Source organism: Arachis ipaensis, chromosome B05, assembly GCF_000816755.2.
Source record: "Arachis ipaensis cultivar K30076 chromosome B05, Araip1.1, whole genome shotgun sequence".
NCBI classification, from domain to species: Eukaryota; Viridiplantae; Streptophyta; class Magnoliopsida; order Fabales; family Fabaceae; genus Arachis; species Arachis ipaensis.
Window position 1 is genome coordinate 15,039,860 of NC_029789.2, and position 9,421 is coordinate 15,049,280.

The 9,421-nt window shown below is 34.0% G+C and overlaps 2 protein-coding genes across 3 annotated transcripts in view; one reads left to right on the forward strand and one right to left on the reverse strand.

Annotated features, from left to right (window-relative positions):
• Positions 1-4,900, forward strand: part of LOC107643055 (DNA mismatch repair protein MSH4) — an 8,092-nt gene extending 3,192 nt beyond the window's left edge. Inside the window, exons 9-24 of one of the 2 annotated variants that reach the window (XM_021123126.1) lie at positions 256-328; positions 416-585; positions 704-789; positions 1,114-1,253; positions 1,389-1,528; positions 1,607-1,657; positions 1,917-1,980; positions 2,219-2,362; positions 2,443-2,510; positions 2,599-2,657; positions 3,094-3,250; positions 3,336-3,388; positions 3,457-3,555; positions 3,632-3,746; positions 3,816-3,938; positions 4,137-4,900. In XM_021123126.1, the coding sequence (XP_020978785.1) occupies positions 256-328; positions 416-585; positions 704-789; positions 1,114-1,253; positions 1,389-1,528; positions 1,607-1,657; positions 1,917-1,980; positions 2,219-2,362; positions 2,443-2,510; positions 2,599-2,657; positions 3,094-3,250; positions 3,336-3,388; positions 3,457-3,555; positions 3,632-3,746; positions 3,816-3,938; positions 4,137-4,301 (1,707 nt within the window). In that variant the 3' untranslated portion in view covers positions 4,302-4,900. The remainder of the gene's footprint in view (positions 1-255; positions 329-415; positions 586-703; positions 790-1,113; positions 1,254-1,388; positions 1,529-1,606; positions 1,658-1,916; positions 1,981-2,218; positions 2,363-2,442; positions 2,511-2,598; positions 2,658-3,093; positions 3,251-3,335; positions 3,389-3,456; positions 3,556-3,631; positions 3,747-3,815; positions 3,939-4,136) is intronic. The other variant, XM_016346599.2, reaches the window with a different exon arrangement.
• On the reverse strand, positions 4,749-7,146 carry LOC107643057 (60S ribosomal protein L15-1). The gene is made up of 4 exons (XM_016346600.2): positions 7,007-7,146; positions 5,983-6,149; positions 5,251-5,448; positions 4,749-5,155 (listed from the first exon to the last, which is right to left on the reverse strand). The coding sequence occupies exons 1-4, from the start codon at positions 7,008-7,010 to the stop codon at positions 4,910-4,912; spliced, it is 615 nt and encodes a 204-aa protein (XP_016202086.1). The 5' UTR covers positions 7,011-7,146; the 3' UTR covers positions 4,749-4,909.

The following is a 9,421-nucleotide window of genomic DNA, read 5'->3' on the forward strand; positions in this document are numbered from 1 at the left end:
CCTACATTCAATTTGCCTTGTTATTTTTTACTTTAAACCGTATTATTGCTGCCTCCTTCAAAGCTCACCTTGTTATAAATTTCAGTTCCAATGATATTCTTAATTGCCGGTGCTCTAGCCTGAAACTTAGTTACTTAAACTACTTCACCACTCATAATTGCATGCTGATTTTTTTTTAAGTTTGGGAACAACCTTACAGAGATTTAACAGTATTCCTATAATATTTATATCATGTCTTCTAATATTGCATTGTAGGATGAATTGATGAGCAAAGAACAACTATTTTTTGGTCTCTGTCAGGTTTTGCGTAAATTTCCAAAAGAGACTGGTAAGTATTGTAGGATGAGTTGATCATGAGCAACAAACTGATGAATGATTTGTGTTTTATAAGTTTTATACATCTCTGTAATAACAGCGCTGTATGGTTCTCTTAATTCAGATAGGGTATTATGCCATTTCTGCTTTAAGCCAAAGAAAGTTACAAACGAGGCTTTGTCAGTTGACCATGCTAAAAAGAGTCAAGTGCTAGTATCGAGTGTTATTCTCCTTAAAACTACTTTGGATGCCCTTCCTCTACTATCAAAGGTACCTCTATCTCATACACAAAATCACAAACTAGAATAAATATTCTGGCAGTAAGCAATTTAGGCTGAAAAAGGGAGCTTATAGATGATTTGATCCTTTCTTCTCCAAAATACAACAGGTGCTTAAGGATATGGAAAGTTTACTTCTTTCAAATATCTACAAGTCAGTTTGTGGAAACGAGAAATATGATCATATTAAAACAAGGTATATGCTAGAGTTTCCTTCTGACTATGAGTATATGCAGTAGTTATAACTTATATCTTCCTAGTATGAAAATTCATTCAAGCAGAGGGAATACCAAATTATATATCAACCTATATTTGCTTCATCCGTAAAATAGCTCCTGAGTAATACAACTTAATGCACTGTTTGTACCCAGTAACAGTGCGCCATATGCTATTGGTAATGTAAAATATGTTGAACATACTGAAAAAAAAAAAAAAAGAAAAAAAAAAAAAAACTCTATATATTGTAAACACGTTCCATCAGCCAACAACTTGTTAACTCGGGATTTTTTTTTTACCTCAGGATAGGGGAGGTTATTGATGAAGATGTGCTACATGCCCGTGTTCCTTTTGTTGCTTGCACTCAGCAATGCTTCGCTGTTAAGGCTGGGATTGATGGTCTCTTGGATATTTCACGAAGATCATTCTGTGACACCAGTGAAGGTTTATAAATCTGCCTTGGGTGTGATCTCCATGCCTCCAATATCTTTCTTGTGCATGGGTGTAATCATTCTTTAAATGAAGCATTACCATTTACCATATGAGACTTAACTAAAGCACTTGGTGTTATATTCATAGCTATCCACAATCTTGCAAACAAGTATCGAGAGGATTTCAAGTTGCCGAATTTAAAGCTTTCCTATAAAAACAGGCAGGGATTCCACTTTGTTATACCACAGAAGAACATTCAAGGAAAACTTCCAAACAAGTTTATTCAGGTTAGAGATTTCTTTTTGGTATGTTATCCTTTTATTTAATCTTTGTTTCCTAAACCTAGTTTCTGCCGGCTGTATTAGGTCGTAAAACATGGGAACAACATTCATTGCTCAACTTTGGAACTAGCATCTGTGAGTAACTAGCTTGAACATTTGACTTGTATTACACTTACAATAACAGCAAACTGATAAAAAGACCCATTTATATACAAAGCCTAAAACTGTTCTTATTATACAACATTTTTGTTTTGGTTTGCGTCCTACAAATGTGTTAACATATCAAATATTGCAGATTTTATGTGAAACTACAACACTAAGATGTTGCCTTCCTTAGAAGCTTGTCTTGGCTCATGAAACGATTATGTTTCATTCATTGTGGTTAAATTTGCAGTTGAATGCTAGGAATAAATCTGCAGCAGCAGAATGCTATACCAGAACAGAGATTTGCCTTGAAGGTAGTACTTTCTACTTACTGAGGGAACTAGCTAATGCAGACTTTCATAGGTCTTGGCATATTTATTCTTTATCAACTACTAATAGTGCATAAATTAGACACCTTTCTAATCTGGCATGTGTTAAGAAAGGAAACTACTGTAAAGGTCATTTAGTTCCTTGGGCTTACAATATCTCATATTTCAAGTATTGCATTTCTTCTGTCATAATGTATATATTCTAATGGAAAAGAAATCACAGAACTAATGGATTTCATCCGGGAGAATGTCTCTGCGTTGACACTGCTTGCTGAGGTCTTGTGCTTGCTGGATATGATTGTGAATTCCTTTGCTCATATGATATCCACTAAGCCTGTTGACCGATATACAAGACCAGAATTTACTGGTAAGAAATTTTGGTATTTCGTAACATTTTTGTATCTGGATCAATAAAATTCTTGATTGATGTTTTCTTTTGTTTTCTAGAGAATGGACCAATGGCAATTGATTCTGGTAGGCACCCAATTCTAGAGAACATACACAATGACTTCGTTGTATGTAATGATATTTCCTATGTTCCTTTCTTTCTTGTAGAAGAATTTCTCTTCTAACTTATGAGTAAATTACCTTTCTGCTTCGTAGGCCAATAACATATTTCTTTCTGAAGCCTCAAATATGGCGATAGTGACAGGCCCCAACATGTAAGAAAATTTCTTCTAAGAATTTAAAATTCAGTTATATTAAAATTACAAGTGCATTTAACTGGCAGAAAATTATTGAATGATTTTGGTTGAAATAAGGAACCTTGTAAACAGACCCTAAATCTCCCAAACGCATTAATGGGCAAAGGAAGCACTCATGGTGCAAAATGATTTTATTTAGAAATACCTCATGAGTTTATCCGTTTGAAAAATTGGATGAAGTATGAAAGTTGACTAATTGACTTTTCTGGCAACAAGTCTGGTCCTTTTCCTTCTATCAATGTGTGGCATGAGTTCTTTAAATTATTCTGTTCCTTACCTACACTTTAAAGGTGAAATATTGGTGAACTTTGCAAAGTTTACTTCTTTTGTGGGTATGTGTTTGCATGAAGAATATCAAGTTCTGAGATTTATTTTGTGTACTCTTTGCCCCCAGGAGTGGAAAGAGTACGTACCTTCAACAAGTGTGTCTCATAGTTATTCTTGCTCAAGTTGGATGTTACGTGCCTGCTCGGTTCTCAACTCTAAGGGTAGTTGATCGAATGTTTACAAGGATGGGAGCAGTTGATAATCTTGAATCAAACTCTAGCACGGTACAGTTTTAGGCACCTGCTATGAGAGTATTGAACTTATATCTTAACAATGTTCATACAGAATTATATGTAAAGATGTGTGTAGTTTATGACAGAGATGAAGGAGACGTCTTTCATAATGCAGAATGTCTCACAAAGGTAATGCACCTTTTTTGTCACATTAGGCACAGATTGCAAATTCTTACTAAACATTCTGTTGGATGCAGAAGTCTGATTGTTATGGATGAACTTGGGAGGGCCACTTCGTCCACTGATGGATTTGCAATTGCATGGAGTTGCTGCGAGCATCTTTTGTCACTCAAAGCGTAATTTGTTTCTTGATTTTCAATATTTTCCACTAATGGAGAAATTTGGTTGAAGCTTTACCTTTCACTCCTTCAGGTATACCATATTTGCGACTCATATGGAGAATATATCAGAATTGGCAACGATTTATCCAAACGTGAAAATTCTTCACTTTCATGTTGACTTGAGAAACAACCATTTAGATTTCAAGGTGCTGCCTCTAAGAATCTTTTCGTGCTTTGAAATGTTTATTTCCAAACTGAAATTCCACTTTATGTAGTTTAACCTTAAGGAAGGACCAAGACATGTCCCACACTATGGTCTTCTCTTAGCAGAAGTGGCAGGACTACCAAGTTCGGTTATTGAGACAGCCAGAATGATCACCTCCAAGATTATAGAAAAGGTAAATATAACCACACATTTTGTAGAATTTTAATTTAAAAGGGTTTTAAATAGTTAGTGTATTTTTGAGCAGTTTTATACAGACGTGCTTGCATAAATAAATAGTCAAAAGCACATTAGGAAGCATGTTTATTTGAAGAGCAAAGAGCAATTGTGAAATCAGTTATAGCATTATGTATTGACTTGCTTTTTCCTTTAGGAAGTGACGAGGATGGAACTAAATTGCTTGCAGCATCATTCAGTACAGAAGGCTTACCTGGTTGCACAGCGCCTAATATGCCTCAAATATTCCAATCAAGATGAGGAGATGATTCGCCAGGCGTTGTCGAATCTTAAAGAATGCTACCTCGAGGACAAACTTTAGAGTTTACTTGGTTTATTCAATCTATTCGCGTGTGAATATTCATTATCCAATGTTTTTGTTACCCATGATCACATCCAGTGTGATTTGGATTCCTCGGACAAATTTGGACTTTGCTATACAGTAAAAATGGATCTAATTAGAAGTTATTTGAATGTAAGATTATTAAGTTTACCTAAAATATCAAAGAGGAGAAGATCGATGTACAAAAATTCTTTGTTTTAAGCCGTGGAAAACCGCATTTAGACGATGAATTACGTTATAGGATTATATCGGTACGGCAGTTATTAAAAGGCTAAAACATCCAAATATCAAAGAGAAGAAGATCGATGTACAAAAATTCTTTGTTTTAAGCCGTGGAAAACCGCATTTAAACGACGAATTACGTTATAGGATTATATCGGTACGGCAGTTATATTTAAAGGAACTCGATGTCGTATGACAATATAATTCATCCCAACAAAAAAGAGAAGCTTCAAAACTTGACAAATTATAGAAAAGTATTTGATTCAGGCGTTCAAAACTCAACGACTTGGAAGTCAAAACATCAAATTCCATGTCCTCAAAATGGTATTCAGATAATGAAATAAGAGATAACTGCATAGAATAAATCAACGATAACGACGAAGGGAAAGGGTGTTGTTTCTCTTCCAGGTTGCCCTGCGGGATGGACGATTTTTGTGATAAAGATGTCCCTTGCCACGTAGACCTCTGTTGCTTTTGCCAGCTGAAGTAAGTCCACGCAATTCCCTGTGTTTGTGCACTGGATTGCACAGCCAATTGATTCTTGGATCGTTTCTGATGGCAGCATGGGCAACATCTACCATAATTATCTCAAAGTACTTGTAGGTTGAGTCCTGAAAAGAGAAATAATAACGGTGAGGAATCGGATAATCATCACGGATATAATTATAAAAGAAGTTTCAATTTATAGATGTGTGAAATAACAAACCTCATTCACCCAATAAGAATTGAGGACCCTAAGGCCACCCAACTTCCTTCCAGCTCGCTCCTCAGCAACAGACCTCTTGCTCCTCTGGAATTTCAGTTGGGTAACACCCTGGTTTGTTGGCTTACCATAAACAATACCTTTGGGAACTGGTCTCTTGCGGCCACCCCTCCTTACACGAACACGGTAAACAACATAGCCCTACATTTTAAAAAAATTAACAGACCACAACAAACACGGGAAGGCACAGCAACAATACAGGGACAGACACAATACATTTTACACAAAGCCAGTTGAATGTTATGGCAATTTAATCATAGCATCGAATAATAGCATAACATCAATGTAAAGGTAAACATAAGAACACAAAATGAATCCAGTGAAAAGAATGTGTTGAATTAAGAGAGACATAATTGAACCAACAGGACAATTTGCAATTCAATTTGACGGAGTCACTGTAATTTAATATCACTGGTGTCAGGAAGTACTCAAAAATTGTATATATAAAAAACTCTTTAAAGAGAATAAACATTTGCATTGTGACGGTGCATATCAGCACCATTACAACTATGTTCATATAAATCCACTCAATAATCCATTCTAATTTAGAATTTAGCAATAATGTCTCAAAAAGCAGCTCACAAATGTTTACCATGGGGTACACATAGATGTCTCACAAAGCAAGGTGAATAAACCAACAAGGCATATCAATCAATTCATTGATAAGTCTGTTACCTGCTTAGCCTTATAACCTAGGCGACGGGCCTTGTCAGGGCGTGTAGGTCTTGTCACACGAACAATGGAAGGTTGCTGACGATATTCCCAGCACCTTACACGCTGAAGGAACCTCATGACATCTGACTGCTTCTTGCGCCATAGCTCAGAGACATACTTGTAGGCACCTATTGACAATAATAACAGTAATTTAATGTTACACATTTAAACAATATACCAAATCATATCAAAGAATGGAAATATAAAACAATGTCTAAAATAGATCAAATGATGCATGCTTAATTAACCATTCCATTATATTTGAGATTTTGAGATTATGTGCTACCTATAAGCTGCAGAATCCTGTATATGACAATAATTTGGTGATTCCCTAAGGTTAGATAAAAGACGAGTACTGAAATCCAGTATGAAATACTTTGGCATGTTATTTAACAATATCCTCAACCTCATTCTAAAATCAACTTCGGCTGTTTACTTTTAGTTAGATCCGAAAATTAAATTTAAAAAAATTACAAAGTAGAAGTTACTAGGTTCTCAAATCCAACAAAACTAGCAACGCAAGAAAGATATCCTACGAAGTAATCATTTCAACCATCAAATCATAAATATGTTGCAAAGGAAGAATAAAACAGAAGCCAATATCATTTCATAACAAAAAATATAAAATGAACTTAACGCAGACAGAAAAACCATAACCGTGGACTGAACAAGCATCAAAATAAAAAACAAAACCAAATAGTTCATCGTAGCAGGGAGAGAATGCTTTGATTTGCTTTCGAAGCTACGTGTTAAACTACAACGAAACAATAAAGCTACGTTAACTAACATAACATCCATTCAAGCTCATATTTTCGCGGAAACACAAAAACATACAATGAAAACAAAATCTACGAGAAAGAGAGTGAGAAGACAGAACAATTTCGCATTGAAACACGATGGCAAATATAAAATGGAACAAAATGGCGAAACAAAACGAGATCTGAAAGGGAATAGCAATGGAGATAAGAGTGTGTGGAAAGTGTACCCATCGCGCAGTCTCCTTCGTTGGAAGGGTTCAAGCTCAGCTACTCCAACTCGGAACTAGGGTTTCTGCACTACTCCAAACTTTTATAGACGCGCCTCTCCCCCTAAAGCCCATGAAATTTGGATCATCTCCTTAAATGGGCCAAACTATGTTGACCCAATCGAGCCTTGTTCTTTGTTTGTGAGGCCCAATTGTATTGTCCTTAGTTTATTTCTTACTCGCGCAAATGTAACGAGATTTTACTTCCAAAATGGGTCTTTCGGTCCAAGAAAATGAGTAATTTAGGGTGTGTTCAGGTGAGTTTTTTAAAAAAAAAAAATTTAGTTATTTTGTTTTTAAAAATCTTATAAAAAAATAAAAGTAATTTTATGTTTGGTATGTCATGCAAAAAGATTTTTTTATTTATTAATTATATTTAGATATAATAATATAAAAATATTTTTTATTTATTTATTACATAAAAACATCTTTATTTTAAGAAAAAAATATCTTTAAAAAAAATGTAAATTACAGCTTCTCAAAAAAAATACTTTTTTGATTTTTCTAAAATTTTTATTTTTACTACTAAAAATTTGCTAAATACCCTAAAAAATAATTAAAAAAAAAATCTTTTTTTTTTTCAGTTAACAAACACTAACACTTCACTTCAAAACGCTTAACTTAAAATATCCAAGTAGAAAGGTATATCAACAGACATTAATTCAACATAAAGCGAAAAAAGAAGACAGGATTTGAACATTGCATTATACCTCAAGTGCCCTTCTATGCTTGTTGAATTTTTTTGTCAAACACGCTAAAAAATAAAAAAATTATTTTTTCATTAAAAAAAGATCTTTTTTTATCAAAATAATAACACCTAAACAAACACTTATTACTCTTTTTCATTTTCTTTATTTTAGAATTTCACTAGTGAATGAACACATGCTATACACAAAAATAAAAAAAGCCACCTTAATAATAAGATGGTTTATGATAACTTGCCATATAAACAACATGAAAGAACTTATGCTTCATTATAATAATATTTGATTGCTTCTCTTTAAACCATATTTATATTCATGTACTTACTTAATTAACCTTAGCAGTGAAGTTTGTGTCTGAAAATTGTATTTTAGAAAAATACATGTCTTACAAAATAAGTAATTAACCTTGCCCTTTTGAACAAAAGCAACTTTTGCCATGTGAGGAAAGATTCAATAAAATTTTGAACATGTAAGAACTTGGTTACAATATACATAAATCAACATATCATCATCCTCGTGAAAGCAGGGACGAGAAAGGCCCTCCATCAGGAAACGTCCGCGTCTGATATCTTTGCAGAACTCGTCGGTTGGAGGTGCGGCGGGAGATGCTCCGGTCCTTGAGATCCAGCCGTAATTCAGCTATAAAAGGGAGTAGCGTCGCCACTGGTTCCTGTGAATGGAGTCTGAGAGTTTGGTGTTGCATCAACGTCTGAAAAAGAGGGGTGCAAAGAGATACGAAGAGCACTATGCCACCGCTGATCTCGTCGATCGTGGCTCGGAACATAAAGCAGAAGGCAGTGGTGCATGGAGGTTTTGTTCCATTCCAGGAGACAAGTTTTTTTATTAAAGTTGGTTGTGCAAATTAATTTTACCTTTATCTTGATATTTTCTTTTCAATTTTATTTAATGAATAGTTTAAATATCTTAGTTTAGAATATTAGAAGTGGTTCTAACAAGTTAATTCTAGTGAATTGTAAGAAATTTGTTAAAAAATTTAGACCTATTTTTTTTATTGTGATTGAAATTCATTCTCCCTTTCAACATTTAAAACTGTTCTGGAAAAGACTCAATAACTATCTTCTAAGTATAGAAGAGGCAATCGGACATAAGGGTGATATCTGATTCCTTTATTCAATGCAAGACACTTGCTACAAATTGGTTGATGCTTGCAATCAAAGTGTCACAATCAAATTTCAGCTTGAAAATATAGTTTGGAGATGTAGTGGTATTTATAGTAATCCTCAGCATAATACTAAAAGTCTTCTTTGGGATTACCTAGTCTTCGTCTTTTCAAAGACTTTGGATTGTCCTCGGCGATTTTAATGAAGTTCTTTTCTCTCGTAAAGTTAAGAATTGTCATTTTTTTAGGATTATCTGATATCTCAGTCTCACCTTTACCATTTGTTACCATAGTGTTTTTCGCTAATAGAAACAGGAGAAATTGACGTATGGTTACTTTTGTCAAATTTTAAAATCTTTTAAGTATTATTTTAAAGTTAACATTGTTTAGGATTTTTTTTTCAATGTCTAAATCTTTCAAATACTAATTTAGTAGTTATCTCTAATAATAATCATACACATAATTAATCTAATTAATTAATTAAAACAAAAAAATGAATAATTGTACAAATTTATTCTGTCGATTAGATCTCATCACTCTCTTTTTGTTATT